Below are 19,592 nucleotides of genomic sequence, written 5' to 3' on the forward strand. Positions count from 1 at the left end.
TATTGCAAAGATTTCTGGAAAGGTACAGCAAAAGTAGGCAGAAGATGCAGTTTACAAACAACTCAGAGAACAGAGGAAAGTTTATTACAAGAGTCTTACAAGAGCTCTTCTTCCTCTCCCTTACTCTTAAGAATTACTTTAGGAAGCTTGGGTTTGAAGGCAACATGAAGTTGAACAACTTTTTACACTACCCTGCTCTCCATGAGGAGGTGAAACCTCTTCCCTATGCTCTAGTTCTCAGTAGGTGCTTCCACAAATAGTTTTTTTCCAGCAGTCTGTCATTTATTTCCAGCTTAAGAGAGGCTAGGGAAGCACTAGCCACTCTTGAAACAATCCACTCTTTCAGCCTTGTCCTTGGGGAAGAGAGTTGTGATCTCCCTTCTGGCTTTGTAAGTTAACTTCCAAGAGAAAATAAATGGTTTTGCAAGATGTAAGTGATTAGTACCAGCTTTCAAATTAAAACAGATGGTACTGGTATGTCACGAGGCCTGCCCAGAGTCCTGTCTCATTTTAATAGAGCTGTTCTAAGTCAGATCAAATGTCCCTGTGAAAGCCGCAAGATGCCTCTAATTCTGATGCAGATCCAGTGCCCAGGTCCTTCAGATGTTAACAGGATTGCTCATGTTATGCAAATACTAAACAGTTCTTAAAAAAATATTTGCTGTAACAACTGAAAACAGTTAGCTACTTAAGCACAGAATTTAAACAGCCTTCATTCCTGATCTCCTAGATCAGGATTCCTGCTTTCTACAGTTAACACTCTGCTTGTCCAACAGTTTCTACAGCAGCTCCCACTCCATACGAACACACACACAAACTCCTATGGCAACAGGCACAGATGAAAACTTAATTAAAAAAAAAAATAAAGATGAACAGAAACACATCTCACTTCAAGCAGCTTTATAATGCAGGAGTCTGATTAAAGTGGAGATAGTAAAACAGGCAGCAGGACTGAGATGTGACAGTCATTTTACCTCTGCTCACATGACTGCATCGAAGGCACCGATCACCTTTCAGCCAGTTCAGAAGCTGTCCTTTATCTGTGAAAGTTCAAGTCAATTGTGCTTTGAATAAATACTCCCCTGCAGTTACACTTGAACTGCTGCGTTATATACCAGAAATACAGAAAGGGTCCATGCACAGCCCTGAAGCGCTTTCAGTATAGCCCTTGCCAGGTTAACCCATGATCACAGGAGCTGTAGGCATCACCAGCACACACAGATGGCAGGCACACTCCCACAGAGACACGGCACCCAGAGAGCTGACTGGCCAAATGAAGAACCACAAGGGAAGAAGGACAGAAAGCAAAACTCAGTTATAGGAGTTCAGCATTCAAGGTTACTACTGCAGAACCCCAACCAAGCCACTGTAATAACCGGTAGGAGTCTCTGCTAGGACAAGCTCAGTACTTGAGTTCATGGTTGGATTCCAACAGGACTCTTCAAGAAATAAATTCAGACAACAGCTGAGCTAGTTATTAGTCATTTGCCTTGTTATTCCTTTATGGTTGTCACTTTGTTCATTCTTAAAAATCCCTCCCTTAAGCTTTAACAGAAAAAAAATAAAATCCAGTGCTTAAGACAGAGGCTAGCAACTGAATTTTGTAAGGCTTTGGGCTGACTTACTGGAGCACTGCTTATAACCAATGGGCTTTCTAGTGCCATCAGCAGCACTCAGTACACCAACAGACACTGCACAGATCACAGCAACCCTGAGGTAATAAAAGTATAAAGGAAGAGATGGAATAAACATGAGATATGTATGATAATCTCGTCACCTAGAATAGATTCTGAGAAAGACACTCTTGCTAATTAGACAACAGGAGCAGCAGTGGGAAAAAAAAAATTCATTGTATTTCAGTTTTTCCTTTGTTTTACACACACACTCCCCTTAACTGTATCCGTGCAAGCTTCCCTGCAGAACTGTCACTAGTGTTAAAAATCAGATCTTTAGTCTTTCTTTCCATCTGTACAAAGTGCAGCTGGAATTATTTTGATCTCCCAAACTGGCAGCAGAAAGGAAAGGAAGCCTTCCCCTCCCTTCTGCCTAGGTCACCCCATCCTAGTTCCCCTCGTACGTAAGGAGATTTTAAAAATTAAAAGCCCTAATTAAGCATGATCAACTTGAGATTATTTTGTCATCTTCTTCCAAAAAGATAAACCCAAACAAAAAAGCAAAAACAAAACACACAATCAGTGCCTCACCCACCCCAAAAACAATAGTTCCATTTAAAAAAATAAATAAATAGTGTGTATATTTCATGCTGGAAAAAAAAAAAAAAAAAAAAAAAGAAGAAGAAAAAAAAAAAAAAGAAAAGTCACAGAAAGGATTCATTTTTGGTTTTCCCTCCCCCAAACATGACACCAGGCATTTTCTCCCCCCTCCCCTGACGTAGACATGATGGTACATTCCAACCGGCAATGTGCATCTGTGTTGAAAATGAGTTTCTACTCCTGCACAGTCCCGCATGCATCAGGGAGCATCCAGCTAGCTGCTAAAGCAGAGCAAAGGCTTTCAGGTTTTGGGTATGGTCCCTGCCTGTTCCTTTGGTCCATCTGTTAAAAGGCTCCTTGCTGCTCCCAGGTCTCTGCTCTTGTCTGTCTCTGTTAAAACGTGCACTCTGGTCCCCACGCTTCGAGTCACTGGAGCTTCGTACCCAGCTTGCGCTGTCTGTTTCTGCAACGGCAACACAGAGGGCAGGGTGAGAGAGGTGGCCCCAGCCCTATCACAAGGTATTGCAGCAAACCAGGGGGCAAGAGATATGAAGACTGAAGTAAGGCTCTGCTTAGCCCCATACAAAAATAAAGCTGCACCCCCAGGGAGATCAGTCCTTCCTACTCTTTACAATCCTAGAACATCCACTGTGTCTTAAGTGTGCACAAGCTCACGTGGGGATGCAAGATTATAAACAATTGCTTGCAGAGAACACGGGCCAGGAAGCTGAAACACTGACTATTTAAATTTAGCTCTTTAATCCCAAACACTCCCGAGCAGACTTGCCTTCCAGATGCAGTAGTTAACCCACAACTTGGTATTTAATTACTCTGCACTGTTCTACCCGCAGCAGCTATCTACATATTAGAAAATAAATTCAAAATTACATACGACAAGTCAAACCAGCTACAGCTCTTTCTCACCTCGGATCACTTACCTTGCCTCTGCTCTTGTGACTGTGTACTCAAACCACAGGATGTTAGGAATGAGGCTGGTATCTCGGATTAAAAAGAACTCTGAAATTGGCCTGGAAATGGACAAGGTGGTGGAAAGGGGGAAATAATTAGACTTCTCCAACACAATTTTGATCAAAATTTTTAAAAATAGCACAAAACCTGCCCCAGATTGAACATCATTATTCTATTACCCTTCAGTCTGGGAAAGGAGCTCCTTGTTAAACTTAATAAAAAAAAAAAAACAACCCACTCTTGCTTTTTCTTTCCTTAGACAATGTATCCAGACTATATTAAAATTTAAATAGCGCTGCAATTTCACTAGGTCATCAGACATTCCCTAAGAAAGGCTTGTTCTGTTTGAAAAGCTTCTCCAGTGCTCTGCCACACCTCACAGCTTTACTAGGGCTTTACAAATGTGCTTAAACTTCCTCTTTCCCCCACCCGTATCAGGCAAGGATTATGATCCTTTGAAGATGCATGCACAAGAAAACATGGAAGAACAAGTAGGTTACACAACAGTCAGCATGCAGAAGTAGAACGGAACCCAGGAATTCTCATTTCCAACATCCGTAACTCGGGCGGTTCACAGAAGTTTGAGCAGTGCATTTACAGCCAGGGCTTGCACAGCTACAACTAAAATTTTAGAGACTAAAGTATCTTTATGTTTGTTTTGCTTCAGATGCAAGATACAATTTTTACACTGATTAATTAGGAAAATCTTCTTTGCCAGGGAATTCTACTACACCTGTTGTTACCAGCTCACTGCAGAGGACTCATTTAATGAGCGAAACAGCAATCCACTGAATGGAGACCTGCAGGAATAAAAACCTCCACAGAATAAAGAGACTTACCACGCAGCTATCCTTGGGAAGAGAGGAGTTAGGATCTCTTGTGTGAAGGCAAACCAGGCTATGGCCATAATGCTTCCTGCCACACCTCCATATAAGACTTGGCTCCAGGTGTGGTAAAGCAAATAAACCCTGCAGTAGAAGAGAAGAGTCACCAGACAGATTTTAAGACAAGAGGAGGCACATCCCAAGGGCTGATGTTTCACTGGACCCTCAGATGTTCTGAGCAAGTTATCCTTCAAATATTAAAAGTGGGTACCTTACTTTTTTCATTAAAAAGTGGGGAAAAAACTGGGAAAAACTGTCTATTACTATTACTGTTGGTTCCCACATGAGAATTTTCCAAAGCCTGTAACACAACAAGTCCCCTCCAAGCCACCAAAAGCTGGGGCTTAAGGGCTTTTAACAGTATAGGCAGCATTTTTGTTAGGATTTTGCTGCTCTCAAACGTGACAGTATGAAGGCTGCACTACCACGGCACGCTCACTGTGATTGCAGCCATTCAGAAAGCTGTTTTAACGGACCCTTAAGTTATCCATGCACACAAGCTACATGAGTCACATTCAAAGTTCTTTTCACCCATATATCACAAAGCCATTAAGAGCATCTTAGCTGACCCTCTGCCTAGCACAGGCCAGTGTATTTCCTGAAATCAATTTTTATTTGAATTAGACTATATATCTTTTATGAAATTGTCCTGTCAGAATTTGAAAAATAACCACTAATAAGGAATCAGCTCTAGTGTACAGTCAACTGTGCCAAAAGGTAATTACTGTCCTGTGGAAAACATGGCCTTATTTCTAGCCTGAATTTATGTAGTTTCCAACCTCTGGAGCTCATTTTATATGTGTGTGTGCACATATATTTATTTTTAAATCTACTAAAGGGAAAAAAAATCATCATCAAAGCTTCATTTTCTTTATTCATCTTAATACAACTAAATCTTGCAACTCAAACAGCTATAAATGTTTTTGTTAACTAACGCTCAAGCAAAACAGACCGATCAACTGTAGCAATCCACATGCTGCAGATGCTGGTGTGCCAGGCATGGTGCAATGCTTTCATGATTAGTGCTGGAAAGAGGGCGAGGCAGTGAGGCTAGAGCACAGCAATGGAGCTGACAAGGATTTTGGTACAGGCTCAGCTGATCCTGGGTTTTATAAATGCTTCTGTGAAGCACCACACATGTAGCATCTTTGCTTATTCGAAGGGTCTCATGGCAACACAGCAACTTCCGCAAAGCTCTGACTGGCACAACGCAGTCGTCGAGAATTAGATCGGAAATGCAGGATAAGGAGTGACAGGGCTGCTGGCTGCTAAAGGCCACAGGACTGTATGAGAGCACAAGACAAACAACTGCTCCATACCTACTATATGAGACTAGCAAAGCCACTGTGACGAGGCAGATGGACAGCACATGTCGCCATAGTAAATCCAGAAACCTCGCATTGTTTGTTTGGTGCATTCTGAAAGAGATGGAGAGCCATTAGCACAGTGGCAGGGAGCTGAGCAGTCCTTATCTCTGTTCTCACTATCTCTGAAGCACTAGGAAAGCTCTACTCCGTTGGGGTCACGGGCAGCTCGATACCACCCCAGCAGCAATCTGTCCCGCTGGCAGCAGTTAAAGAGAAGCCAGAAAGCCACACTTCTCTCTCTCCAACTGTTAACAGGGATTGCTGTGATGGAAGGCAGAACGCTCACAATTACTGCAACCGATGTAAAAGGCAGATGCTGAGCATATGCAACAGGGAGCCAAGACATCAGAGTCCCTCCATCGTCCACAAAGCCAGGAGGAACTTTGAGTTTTGTCTTCCTCCACACATGGAGCCGTAAGACAGAGCCATGCCCCAGCAAGAATTTCAGGAAAGCACAGCACAGCATGTAAAACCAGTACTTGGTAAGGGAGATGAACTAAAGAGGTCATGCACGTGGGCAACAGGTATTACCTAAAAGACTGCAGACAATCCCACTGACAAAACTGAGTAGACACATGAGAAAGCAGCTCTTCTTTCCTCCTCCCTGTTCCCCCTCCTCTTCCCTCACGCTGGTGGCACATCATGGCTTAGAAAAAGCGAATCAGGAGACCTGTACCCAGACAGGCATAAGAGGCCCACCCGTACCCTTCAGTTTTCAGCAACGGTAGCTACAGTCCTACATTCAGATTGAGACAGACATGCTTCATCCACAGCAAGTTGTGCAGTTCCTCAGAATTAATTCCGTTATGCCACAGAGAAGGGCACACAGCAAGGCAGCCATCTATTTCAGGTGTTTCAACATATTAACAGCCAAAACCTGACATTGAATTTTTACCTTAAATAAAGGAACAGAAAGGAATAGACAGAGAAAAACCACATGAATTGGGAGTGGCTGGACGGCATCCCATATTTTGTGGTCACTGTTGAATGGGCTTCTGGGAAGAGAAGAAGAAAGAGTATGGTCAAGGTCCACTCTGTACATAGCATCTGGAATGCTCCAGATGTGAAGCCAGACCACTCTGCTGGAGTGTGTGCACATGAGTTCACAGGACACGTCTCTGCTGAGATGGCTCTGCCAGCCTTCTTACACCCAAACATCCAAAGCCAACACGAGGCAAAGTGGAAAATACTCTCCAAACCCCCACAGTTAGCATTCCACTCAAAAATCAACCAACACCATGACAACAATGGGCCATACCATACCTTCACAGGGCCGAGGCTCACGGATAACATTTTTTATTAACCAGTTCACTCCCTCGTTGAATGCCAGCCCTCCCAAGAAAGAGATCTGTGAAGGCAAGACAACCGTGTCATCCTATCTAAAAGATCCATCTACTTACCAGGCTCTCTGTTGACAAAACCCCAAGCCATATGTTTCTATTTTTTTTTTTTGACAACTAGAGTTAAAAACAACAGCTTCAGAATTCTCTACCTGAGGAAGAAAAGCATTTCTTTTTCAGCCCACTTTGTGTATTTGGCAACACATTGCATATGTGCAGCTTTTCAGCAGATGATACACAGAAAGAGACAAAAATGATACTGCATAGCAATGTTAGCATACTTCCACCAGCAACCGCAGAAAAATCACATTTTTAACAGGTTTTAAGGTTTTGTCTTTCCCTGACGACCAACAGGGGGAGTGCACACACCATTATTTGGGTAAATACTGAAAAAAAAGCTGACTTTTTAGGCCTTCTGGCTTTTCCCTCTATGAATATTTTAATCTTGAAGTTGCTGTCTTCAGTCTAAAATGAAGCCACATTCTGGACTGAGCCAGACTGGTAGCATTTATTTTTCATTCTTTAATTCCATATTCCATACTCCTCCGCTTAATCAGTCCTGCTGCTGTGATTAGATGTCCAGCTGGTGATGACACTCAGCCTCCTTAACACTCAGTCCCATTCCAGATGATGAAGCAATTTTGCACTCTATGTCCTGAGCTACGGGTCACTTTCCCTAGCAAGCCAGCTAGGTTCTCACTCCAGCTTAATGGAGTAAAGAAACTGGGAGTTAACCTCAATACTTACCTCGTTACAAACACCTAACAAGCCTCTGTATTCAAAAACCTTATGCACTTGTGCAATAGTTACTCTAGCTTATTCTTCCTTTTGGGTCAACAAGAAACCTTTGGATCGCCAAAACTTAACAGCTGCCTCTCCTAGCTATCATCAGCTTAGTAACCCAGCAGTCCCATTCCTAGATCCCTTGAGCCCCTGGTTCCCATGATACCATGGCCCTATACTAGAAGTCTGCTGCCAAAATCCTTTCACTGGTCCCTATTTTATCTGTTTACTGAGGGCTAGTGTTACAAGAGGTTTATACCTCCTAAAGGGATTTCATCCATGGCACTGATTCCCAACTACCTGTCAGAGCAGACAGAAAGCATTATGTATTACAAAAAAGTCCCCCGAGGGTTATGTGGACAGAAGCAAGTCTCTCCTTTCCCTGATAGTGGATTCACGGCTGGGAAGCAGCCCTTATAGACACATCCACTCCTTTGAGGATCTGTAGGTTTTATTTTGTATCCCCTTTTCCACCTCAGTGGTTCAAAGAAAGCACATCCTACTGAGTTACAGACACCAACCATCTGCATATGCTGCCCATGTTGCAGGAACCAACTCATGCTATGATCCTGCTGGATCTTGGGAGTGTTCCCACTCTGCAACAGTATTCTTTAGTTCCTCAGTTATCTCCCTCGATGTTTTTGGACAAATAATGCCCAAAACATACCAAAGAGTAACAGAAAGTCAGCAAAAGCTAAGCAGCTTTTTAACCTGGTACAGGTGATAAGTGTCTCCTGCTTTTTTCTGACAGGAAGATCACCTTACCTAAGCTTGCTCTTTAAAGACAGAAAAAAAGAACCGTGAGTAGAGGAGCACTGGGTGACAAAGGAAAATACTTTTGCCATAGGGAAAAGCTGGGAAAGGAGAGAAGGACTCACCGTGTGAAGCTCTCTCTTGAATATGATGAGTGTTACAAAGCCAACAATAATGAATATCGGACCAAGACTCAAATAAGCTAAAAGCTGACCAGAGAAATCACCTAGGGAAACAAACAAGAGAAACAAATCAGTTTGAACTTCACAGGTACTGGCCTGCCACGAGAGAGTGGGTCAGTTGGTGCTCTGAATCACTAAGAGCAGAGGGGCAAACTCAGCACTGCAGTAAATCTCCATTTTGCAGACTCCTGCTCTAGTCTGAGAGGAGTAGAGGCAAGGAAGACAGCAGTGCTTACATGCCGGTTCAAAAGCAGGGATGAGAGCAGCTTGGCATCCTTCAGCAGAGACTACTGCCAGCCAGTTTGCAACAATGACCATGGGTGTGGGCCCAGAGTGACTTTAATCCAACATAAGCACAGGCTGCTGCAGGAGAGGCAGTGTCTTTCCCTCCCCCTCATTCATATTGCCTCCCAGTGCCAGCAATCGCAGCACACACTCCTCAAACAAATCCGCTCCCGCTCCCTTACTGAAATGGGTTAGTTTTCAGCTGGATCAGCTCCTTAATCTGTCTCACCATGTGTCTGCACGAACACTAGCATTAGCAAAATGGGGAGGAAATAAATAGCTAAACATAGCAGGAGATAAAGGGAAAAGAGAAGACTCTGCTTTTTAACCAGTAGCACACTTGTATCACACAGAAATGACTCCAGGCTTCCACCTGAAACAGTCCAGTTATTCCCCAGGGAGAAGTGGGCAGCAGCCATGGGACCTCACAAGAGGGCAGAAGGTACCTCAAAACCTTTATCCTGAACTAATCACAGACACAGGAGGAGGCGAAAAATAGTAAAAGAGTAGCGATGTATTTTGATCTAAGTTCCTGTTGCCTCTGCTCCCTGAAAAAGGCAATACACAAAAGAATTTGGAGAGATGTCAGCATAAATCCCAAGGAAACAAAAAAATTATCAGAGTAATTAATATCAGATTGCTTCAAAACCAGCAATTCATATCAGGAGAGTGAGAACCATCTACCGGAGAATCTTTAAAGACATTAGTCACTACAAAAAGGTATGAACCCTCTGAGCAACTTAAGAGACAGGGTACTTTCTGCACAGGTTCTCAGAGACCATATCTTCTCCATCCCATCACTGAACACAAAAGGATCAGCCCCCACATCAATTTGTCCTTCCTCCCTCCTCTCAAAAGGAAACAGGATGCCTCTGCAAGGCTGAGCATTGGACTCATTCCTAGATCAATTCAACTGCAAGATACTGAGTCTCCCCAGCCCACGCACCCGCATGTCAAAAAAACCAAAAGCACTTGGCAAAATGGACTTTAACCTCAGCCGCTGAATACTGGAACTGAAAAAAAAAAAAAAAAAAAAGTTACTGCACTGCTACAAAGTTCACGCTGCTGATGTTATTGCCACATAGCTGTGGTTACATCAGGTACATTGCACAGATCCCTCTTTAATTCCAGACTCGGGTTGGATTTGGGAACCAGCAACATCATTAGCAATGATTATTTGCAGGAGTTTTTTAGTTTGCAACACCAGTGACATTAGGAAGAGCTGGAAGACAAAAATCCCCAAGAACAGTGAGGTTCTATTTTGGTTTTAACCTGAAAAAGCATTAGAAGACACGGAATTTGAAGCTTTTCTCGCACCAGACGGCAGGTTAGCCTTGCATCAGGTGGGTTCCAAACACTCCCAAAGCGGAGCAGCAATGTATCCTGGTAATGCCCAGTGGATGCAGGTGACAGTATCTGTTACCTGGCAATGGCAAATCGAGCTCCTTATGGTTTTACATAAATCACAAACCCTCTACAAAATTAATCCTGGTTTAAATGATGAGAGAATTCACAAGACAAGCCAAGAGACAACCAAAGCTACCCTGAAAGCCTTCGGAATACTTTCCAATAGTCTCAACTCCAGTGTTACCAGCTGAAGGCAGCTCCTCATCGAGGAACCACCACGTCTCAGGTCATTCATTCTGTTAATCCACAGCACGTAAAGGCTTAGCACTTCAAGACTAAAAGCCATAATTCTGCCAAGTAGACAACCAAACCAGATTATTTATCTTCTCAGGGGGATTCTATTTCTTGTGCAGATGGTGGAAGAATACTTAAGGAAGTAGTTTTTTTAATTTAAATAGCATCAGCAGTATCAAACTCAAGATCCTCCATTATGTTATATGATAGCATACCAAATAAATCGAGGCATTCAGACTTTAACGGCACACAACCCACACTTGAACCTGAGGCAGAGAACCAGAAACCATCGCTCCTAGATGCTGCTTGCAGGCAGAGTACCAAATCCTTCACTCAGACAATCTTAACTCTTAACACAATAGCTCCCCAAACATTTCAACTGTCCCCTTAAAACAGAACAGAGATAGCATTAATATTATTTCATATGACTGCGGCTAACAGCAAACAGAATCACATTCTGAAGCTGCTTTTTCCAGGGGACGAGGCAAACAAATAGCTGCGTGCTAACCGAAGGCAGCCCTTTTGCTATGCTCTGGGAGCTGCACCAGGAACTCACTAATGCCATCAGAAGCGTACGCGCTACATCAGCTGTTTAAGGCAGAGCTGCACTAACTAAGCCAGCTCCAAAATGTCTGGAGCCCCACAGTGAGGAAGGCAAAGGAAGCTCTGAGAGAAAGGCCAGCGCTGATCACCGCACGGCGCTCTGGGGGCCTCGGAGTGTGATTACTTGTGTCACTCCTCTCTACTCTCACGCTCCAGTGCGCTTGGAGACTTATTCCCAGGGAAAGAGGATTTGCAGGAGAGCTGACAGTTTGAAGTCCAGTCAGTTCTAGCAAGCAGGTCCCCACCACCTTTTTATAAAAAAAATTAATTTTTCTTCATTTTACCAAACTTCAGAATTTTAAAGTAATTCCTCCGCCCAGTAAGAATAGAGCCAAAGCCTCTGGAAAAATACAAAAGAAAATGTATTTAATAGATCGCTTCCAGTTTGGTTTTTTTGGGGGGGTTGTTTGTTTTTTTTTTTTTAATTTTGCTTTTTTAAAGTCCAGCCTTCTCTGGATATCATCTGGGGCTCAAGATGCGAAAACAAAGAACTGAAGTACCTCATTTTTAGGCAGCCAAGAGATAAATAGATGAAACACTATTCAAAGCTCAGAAGCATGCTATTTTTTTTTCCAGTCCTCATTCAGCATCTACTTCTGCTCCAATTCAACATTTTACCCAGCGTTCTTTCAGTGGAAATATCCGCGCTTTAGCACATCAGCTTAACCTGCATGTAACGTAAAAATGTGAATCAACAGCACTCTAACCACATCCTACCACAAGATCTAGCTTTACCACCACCGCCGCCGCTTCCTATGGAAGCATCTATTTGTGGCACCGCTGCTGGTCGTCTGTTCCTGATGAGAAGCACGCGTGCAAGTTGCACAGTGTACGTGTCGCGTGCATTTACACCAGTAAATATTCACGACGGATCATCATTTCCTCTACTTGCACATATCCTGCTATCACAAGCTGTGAGACAGTAAAAAGATCTTCAGGAGGCTTTATGTTACGGCATAAAAGGCACATATCAGACATGAAGCTTCTGCAGGAAGATTAAACATAAAACCCCACATTAAAGAAGCCAAACAACCGAGTGGTAGCTGCTTCTTTCAACAGATATTACTTAGCTACGAAATGAGCTACCACCCTGAACAGAAATCACAGCAAGCATTATCAGAGCAAACAGTCCTACAGGAGCAACATGTGCTGCTATCGAACAGCAACGAGAACGGCTGAGCCGAAGTCCATACACAGCACGAGCACCTTTGCTCCGATGCACCTTTTCACCCCTCAGTTGTTTCTGCACTCCTGCCTCTCTGGCTCTGCCTGGCTGTAGTAAACACCCTTCACGGCTGAGAAAACAGAAGATTCTCTGTCATTCTGCAGAAGAAGCGTTTGGCACGCCAGGTTTCTCTCCTTCAAAAATTTCTTCAATGCAAGGATGTCCAGAAAGTCCCAGAGCTTTAAGAATCCCAGCTGCACTGAGGAGAGGAAGTTTTTTTTCTTTTCTCCAAATAATAATAAAAAAACTCAAACAAACCAGGAACTCAGTGTTTCTCCAGTGAAACTCACCCTACAGACAGGAAGTCCCTGAAGATGAGTTTTAAGTCTGCAACACAAAGTCATCCCATGAAAAGCAATGCACGTGCAAAAAAACAACCCTAATTACACACACAACACAACCAGATTTAGTTGTTATCAAACAAGAAACCCTCAAGTTCAGTGTGAGCCAATACCTTCAGAGTAGTATCCAACACTGCAGCAGAGAGGCAAGAACAACCTTTTTAGGAGCAAAACAAGTTACTGTCACAGCACTACAAAAATTTATTATGCAATTCTGGTGTCACTATCAAAAAAAGGGATAGTAACCACAGAAAAGGTAAATAGAAAGGGGACAAAGATAACAAGAATGAAACAGTAGCCACTCAGAAAATGTCAAAAAACTCAGATTTTCACCTGAAAAAGGAAAACAGAGGACACAACAGTTCTACAAAGACATGAATGATATTGAGAAACGCACAGCAAACATTTGTTACCTCTCACTGCACATGAGAGTGTTTGATTAAATTACTGAGTAGTGGACTTATAAGCAGAAAAGAAACAACAACCACATTAAGTTACAAAGCTCGGTGCCAAAGATACTGAGAGATCCAAAGCGGAAACGGGTTCAAAGAGCAATTAGACATGTTCAGAGGACAGCTTTTACATATCCATCACAGGACTTAACAATCCTGATGCAATCCAGCTGATTACTGGAAAGATGTGCAGAAGAAGGATTATTCCTGCCTACTTGCCAGCAACCCGACACTATGCCAGATCATTCCTCGGCCTCACCAAAGTATGGTCGCTGCCGGGAAAAGCTCCAGGACCAAACATTTCTGCAAGCAATATCAGGATGGTATTTTTAAAGACTGTCCTCTTCAGCAGCATGCTTTAACCTGCTGTCAACTAACACTGCCATTGTTGTTTTCTCCTCCCTATGTTTGATTTTGACATTTATTATCAGTATTTTCTCAGTTAGGTCTCCACGACCCCACTACTCAGACCAGTTTGCAGTTGACTACCACAATGTTCATCCGCTGTTTTTCATTTGATCCTGCTCAAAGTTGACATCACAGAAAGCCCCGGAGAACTGAGCAGCCACACAAGCAGCAAGGACGGGTCTCTGGTGTTTTGCACTGCGTCTAAATTATACCACTATTGATAAGGAAACATTAAACACAGGGAGGACGAGCACCTTTCCAGAGACACCTCTCCCCTTTACAATTACAAGCAGAAGCCCAATAATGGTCTTCATCTGCCACACAGAAATCAGCAGTGACTGCTTTTCACCTGGTCGCAGCAAGAGGGACCATCGCTCCTGGCAGATGGAAGCTGGGACGACAGCAGCTCCGCGCTGCCAGTCTTTAAAGACAGGAGATTTTCAGAGCCGGTTGCACAGTGGCTCGGCACGCCGCGCTCCAGGCCAGCAGCCTCTGGGATCAGCCAAGAGCAAAAGACAACGTTTGCCACACAACAGCATGTGACACGCCAAGAGAGCTTAATAATTTATGTTGGTAAAAGCAGGATCTATTTCTCATTCTGACCCAACGCTACATTAACTCCACTGTGCTGAGCGTACTGCCAACACTGCTATTTTATAAATATACATTAGCTAGCAGCTTCACGGACCTGGATTTAAGCTGTACACAGTCAGAATGTAAACAGCTTTCAAAACAAAGTTAGAGCACTTTCCCCAAATCCAGGTAAAAGTACCAGACCTACTATCCTACTGCAACTCATTTTTCTAGACCAAAATAAACTAAGAAACTTTTGTACCTCCAGCTGTTTGACTGTTTTAGCCCTTTGTCCCCACTTTCTAGGCTTCCATAATTACACGCTTTATCCAAGACAAACACAGCGTTCATCCCCTCGACGCATAACCCTAATCTCAGTGGCGATTTACCCTCTCCACACAGCCATCTTCTCCATTTGCCTGTATAAAAGCACTCAACGCAGAGGGAAAATAATCGCGTTATGTCACATTCTTTAAGGTCTGACAGATAACCCTTGTGCAGCGATTTCAGGTACCTTCACTTCCCAAACCAATCCGACAAATGCACAGGACACTCTGTGCACACTGCCAGGTTCAGATAAGGAGATAAGATACAAAGATGAATATATCAGTACAACTGGAAAGATTATTCCTCCATCTACCCCAAGCTGTCACATTAATATATTTGAGAAGGGGGACAGCAGAAGAACATAGAGGGTGAAGGAAAACGCAATACAGAAAAGAAAATGCCAGTCTTTCACATAAAGTATCACAAAAAAACCACAAAACAGTCATACTGGGCAAGGGGGCAAGGAATAATGTATTTCTAGGAGTAGATCTTTTCACTGTTGTCACATTTCAAGTCTCCTGGCTAAATAGGTACTTTCAACCCAGAAGATCTCAAAGCACTTCAGAAGCTTTATGTATTGCCCTACTGAGAGGGGCTTTCATCAGGACTAACATCCAGCTAGTGAAGTAGGATGCATAGCAACACTTCATGGCAAGTTAGGGGCTTGCTAAGAGTACTGCCAATATTGAGAACAGTGTCAAAACCAAATTTGGATTTTGACAAGATGGTCAAGACTAACACTGACATTTCACATCCTGCTTTTTCTATTATCTTTGATTACAAGCGGCCAAAAAAAAGTTTTTCTAACTCACCCAAAACCAGCACAGCGCAAAGCACCTGAAGAGGAGCTCCTAAAGACCACAGCTACTAATGAGACACTGCTTAGACAGCCGCTATCTGAACACAGACCCATTTGCTCTTGCACACTGGTAGATCAGAGATTCATCCTACCACAACGTGGGGCAGGTTGCTGGCACGCAGTGCCTCAGGGACACAGCACAGGACCTTTTGCAGATCGTACCACAGCCCCAGCTAGAACAGCCCACCCCGCATCCATCGCTTCTCGCCACTGACTGCACCCAAACCCACCTTGCCGAGAGCTGATCTACAGGGAGCCCTGTGCTTGTCAGCCTCTAGGCATTTCCCGCAGCGCCGCCGGATCGAAGCGACACACCGGGGCCCGCTCCCAGCGCGGCCACAGAAGCCGCCCGGCAGCAAAGCCCACCTCAGGGGCAAGGCCACCCCGCCATGGCACAGCTCCCCGCGATGCCACGGGGGCACACCAGGGCCAGCTGGCCCCTGACACACCAAGTCAGACCTCCAGCATCAACCCAGACGCCCAGTAGCAGGGCAGGGAGGGGACAACCGGCCGGCCATGCCGCTTTGGGGTGGCACCGGGGCTGCGGGGAGCCGGCACGCCCTGGGTGGGGCTCGTGCTTCGAGGCCCGGGGGCAGCCACACAGCCAGGGGACTGCAGAGGGGGCAAGGCAGAGGGAAGGGTGACAAGGGAAGGGAGGGCAAGCCCGGCCCCGGGGCCCCTCGGCAGCGGGGCAGGGCCGCGCCCCGGTCCCCCGCTCCCGGCCCCTTCCCCGCCTGGGGCTCAGCAGCCCCTGGAGCACGGCGCCTCGCCAGGGCGCATGCGCAGCGCCGAGTCCCCCCAGCAGCTCACTATCCCGCAGCGAGTGCCACCGCCCCCAGCGCGCAGGCGCGCCTCGCCGCCTCAGGGCGGCCGCTCAATGGCTCACTATTTGGCAGCTGCCAGCCCGGCCCTCAGGGGTGTCGTGGAGCGGCGGGAAGGGCCCGCCGCGGGGAGCGGCGCGGCAGCCACCGGGGAGGCCGGGCGGGGGCGAAACGGAGCTTTACCTGCGGGATACTCGACGTGAGTGAGGGAGACCGGCCGCCACGGCGCGGGGAGCGAGCACTCTCCGACTGCGGCCATCTTACCCGGATACCGGGCCGGGCCACCACGGCCAATCGAAACGCTCTTAAGGGGCGGTGCGACCAATGGGCGGGGGCGCGGAGAGCGGTGGCCCAATGACGCTGCGCAGCAGGTGAGGCGCCGGCCAACCCACAGCCACCCAATTAAAAATCCAACCCGGGGAGCGGCAGAGCCAATAGCCTACTAGCATCGGTGCCCAATAGGAGGGGGACGCAGGTAGCTGAAAGCCAATCGAAAGAAAGGCGGGCGCCAGTGCCCTTCGTCATTGGCGACAGAAGCGATGCAGATTAGCCAATCACCAGCTTCCATTGCCGCCAGCTCTAAGCCAATCAGCTGCGGCGCTGGGGTGGCTGGCGCGGGGGGCTGAGGAGGGGGCTCGCTGCCGCCTCGGCCGTTAAAATGGCCCCGCCGCCCGCCGCCCCCTGGGGCGTCCCGGCCGCGACCGCCCCCGCTTTGCAGCCGGGCTGGGGGCGCGGGGAGCAGCGCCCACGGGAGGACTCCCCCTCACAGCCTCCCCGCAGCCGCCCCACGGCCTCCTGCTGCGGTGCTTGTGCTCCCTGCCGCCGAGGGAAGGGTGCGGGGCCCGGAGAGGGACAGCGCGGGGCTGGCACAGGAGGAGCTGCTTCCTCCTCTGGCCGCGCTGTCAGTGAATAAAAATCAAACCATCCTCACCTGGTGCTTGAGTCGCCCTTTTAAAGGCAGAAAATATGTGTTTTTAAAGGGAATCTTCCATTTTATAAATGGTATAGCTGCAGATACTACTAACAGGATTATTTCACTAGCCAAAGCACATTTCTGCTTGCCAGTCTAAGCTCTGTTGAAAATTTAAAATGTTTTTTTTTTGTTGTTGTTTTTTTTTTTTTTAATAACGCTAGGATGAAGATAGATTTTGGTAGCCACATTTCCTTTACAGCTGTGTAAAGGACCAGCAGCTCCTGTGTGAACACGGATGCACAAAAACAAAGCATGAAATGAAAGCCTTCCAGAATATCAAAAGAAAGCAAGCAGCTGCTGGTACTCTGCACATCCTCTAAAAGGTACTGCAAAGGCCAGGCAATACCATCTTAATTTTTTTTTTTCTCCCCCAAAATAGCTTTGGCCACTGAAAACACCCACTTTGAAGACCAAACAAAAATGATTGTTCCCATGTGTGAGCCTAGAGAATACTACTTACCTGGGGAGCCTGAGAAAAAAGCAGAACGCAAACAGCACAGCACTTGAAAAGCGAGATAAATGAGCAGCTTTACACAGAAAAGCTTGTAGAAGGCAAATACACCTTCAGACCAAACCACTAAAGTTAATTCAATTTTAAGAGATAAAACTTAATAAATATGCAAGAGCAGCACAAGAAGCCTTTAAACAGAGGCAAGGAGTTGCCTTTAATTTTTATGTGTCAGGAAAGCACATGAATTAGGATTTTTATCCCTTAACACACTCACCATAAAGTAAGATTTCAGAACAGGACGAACACTCCTTTTCTTGCAGTTGTAATGCACCTGTTTTCAGGTAGCAATTGTGACTATGTCTAATTAATTTCAACAGCCTCTTCAAAGTTGATACTTTTCCTGGCGTTGCAAGAAGAAAAATAGCATTAAAGTCTTATTATTTGGAAAGAAAGAGCAAATATTTACTGCAGAAGTTCAGTTCATTGCAGAAGACTGCGACAAGGTAGTATGAGTGATTTACTGCTTTCATTATTCAAGTTAAATAAATCTCCTCCTTTCCGAGCTATTGAATATAGAGTTCTGCTGGCAGAGTGGATTACATTTGATCTATGTACCATGACAAGTACTGAAAATTGTGGGCTTCATTGCTATATTCACCCACTCCTTCCTGAACAGAAGAAGAAAGTGTCAATACACGGAGCAGCCTTTGCTCTGTTCCTTCAGCGTAAGAAAGCACGAAGCTGCTCTGGAGATGTAATGAGTTACAGTCTGACACCATGGAAACCAAGATAAACTCCTTTTAACTCTTTCTACTAGCATTCAGGGTGTGGCATGAGACAAAAATTTTCCTGTTCATGAACATGCAATTTGCATATATCATAGCTCATGACAGGCTTGCATTAACGCTAACCGAGGCTTATTTTTTTTTATTTTTAAACGTATGGATGAAATCTTAATCACTGGGGAAGCGACAGCCTGATTCAATCTGGTTTCTGTACTATTTGAAAATGAAAGTATTTAAACATACTGTAATTGCTTCAGAAGAATGAGAAGATGAGTTTCCTGCGTTGCTCAGCAGATGGGCATCTCTGATACCAACCCACAGTCTTTACCCTGGGTTTCTTTCACGTAGTTTGAGAGGCTGATAAGCATGCAACAAGAACCTGGACAATGTTTAAGAGATTCTGGTCCTCACCGCGATTTCTGTGACCACTTTTTCACAGCCTGCAAGCCTACCCACACCACACCCAAACACAATCAAAGCACCATGGAAAAAGAAAAATCTGAAAAGTGAAACTCCACAGTTTTCAACCACTGCTCTAAGTATAATTAGTTGCCTTGTTTATTTTATAGCCCACTTAATCTATGGACTTCTCTTCAGTAGAAACAGGAAGACTCCCCATGCAAACAAAACCCTTAAGTTTACTGGCTGTGAGTTTAGCATTTTGACTCTCAGAAGAGCCTTGTTTCATACCATCACTCTAGCACCAGAGGTGTCACCAAAACTGTCACCTAAATCAGACACCAGAGACTGAGTTCCTAGCAAGTTTCACCAGGAAATTTAGAAACAAAAACAACAATCATGAAGGAAATTTTTATTTGACTTGTAATGCCCACATCCTAAGATTAAAGGTATCAAAAAAAAAAAAAAAAAAAAAAAAGAAAAGAAAAGAAGCAAAACAAGAACAGATTATTTTACACCTTTAGGAAATCAAGAAAAAATAGGCACAAGTTTACATTCATTAGTTTCAGATATAGCAGAGGAATGTTCTACTGAAGAGGGGTAAATAAAATCCTGCTTTCCTACCTCCCTGTATGAGACAGCACAAGTCCTGCTCTTCAAAGCCACACTGATCTCATAAGGAAAAATCTGCCTTGTTCTGTTTTTTTTTTTTAATGTATTTGTGCTTTAAGGATCATGAAGACCCTCCTAGAGCCAGTTGGTGTAGTCTCTACATACAGACTAAAGTACTGAGTGCGTACTTTAACCACTGGTGAAGCTTGTTACCACCTCCACATAAAAACTGAAAAAGTCATGCATATTTGAAGTGCTGTTTAAGCATCAGAAACTACTGAAGGATTTTATTTCATAGCTGCTAAGCCACTTTAAATCCCCATCAGTGTTGAAGTCTTGCAAGTGT

The 19,592-nt window shown here is 44.8% G+C and overlaps 1 protein-coding gene across 2 annotated transcripts; it reads right to left on the bottom strand.

The window, feature by feature from the left end:
* Positions 1 to 1,471: 1,471 nt before the first annotated feature.
* DOLPP1 (dolichyldiphosphatase 1) lies at positions 1,472 to 16,391 on the bottom strand. 2 transcript variants are annotated; one of them, XM_086763573.1, is made up of 8 exons: positions 16,210 to 16,389; positions 8,435 to 8,535; positions 6,697 to 6,781; positions 6,329 to 6,428; positions 5,386 to 5,484; positions 4,022 to 4,150; positions 3,152 to 3,241; positions 1,472 to 2,676 (listed from the first exon to the last, which is right to left on the bottom strand). In XM_086763573.1, exons 1-8 carry the CDS (start codon positions 16,283 to 16,285, stop codon positions 2,640 to 2,642), a joined length of 717 nt encoding a protein of 238 aa, XP_086619699.1. In that variant the 5' UTR covers positions 16,286 to 16,389; the 3' UTR covers positions 1,472 to 2,639. The 2 variants fall into 2 exon arrangements, with proteins under 2 accessions (XP_086619699.1, XP_086619700.1); XM_086763574.1 differs by lacking the exon at positions 5,386 to 5,484 and having other exon boundaries at positions 16,210 to 16,391.
* Between the last annotated feature and the right edge of the window lie 3,201 nt (positions 16,392 to 19,592).

Source organism: Chlamydotis macqueenii, chromosome 20 (genome assembly GCF_036417535.1).
Source record: "Chlamydotis macqueenii isolate bChlMac1 chromosome 20, bChlMac1.mat, whole genome shotgun sequence".
Lineage (NCBI taxonomy): Eukaryota > Metazoa > Chordata > Aves > Otidiformes > Otididae > Chlamydotis > Chlamydotis macqueenii.

What these genes read in the sequence shown, in the direction of transcription:
- DOLPP1 (XM_086763573.1), bottom strand. Translation starts at nt 16,285, where the DNA reads ATGGCCGCAGTCGGAGAGTGCTCGCTCCCCGCGCCGTGGCGGCCGGTC. An exon ending in TTGCTAGTCTCATATAGTAG is followed by an intron (nt 4,151 to 5,385) that starts GTATGGAGCAGT and finishes CTTCTACTGCAG; the next exon opens with GGTTTATTTGCTTTACCACA. An exon ending in GTCACAAGAGCAGAGGCAAG is followed by an intron (nt 2,677 to 3,151) that starts GTAAGTGATCCG and finishes TTGCCGTTGCAG; the next exon opens with AAACAGACAGCGCAAGCTGG.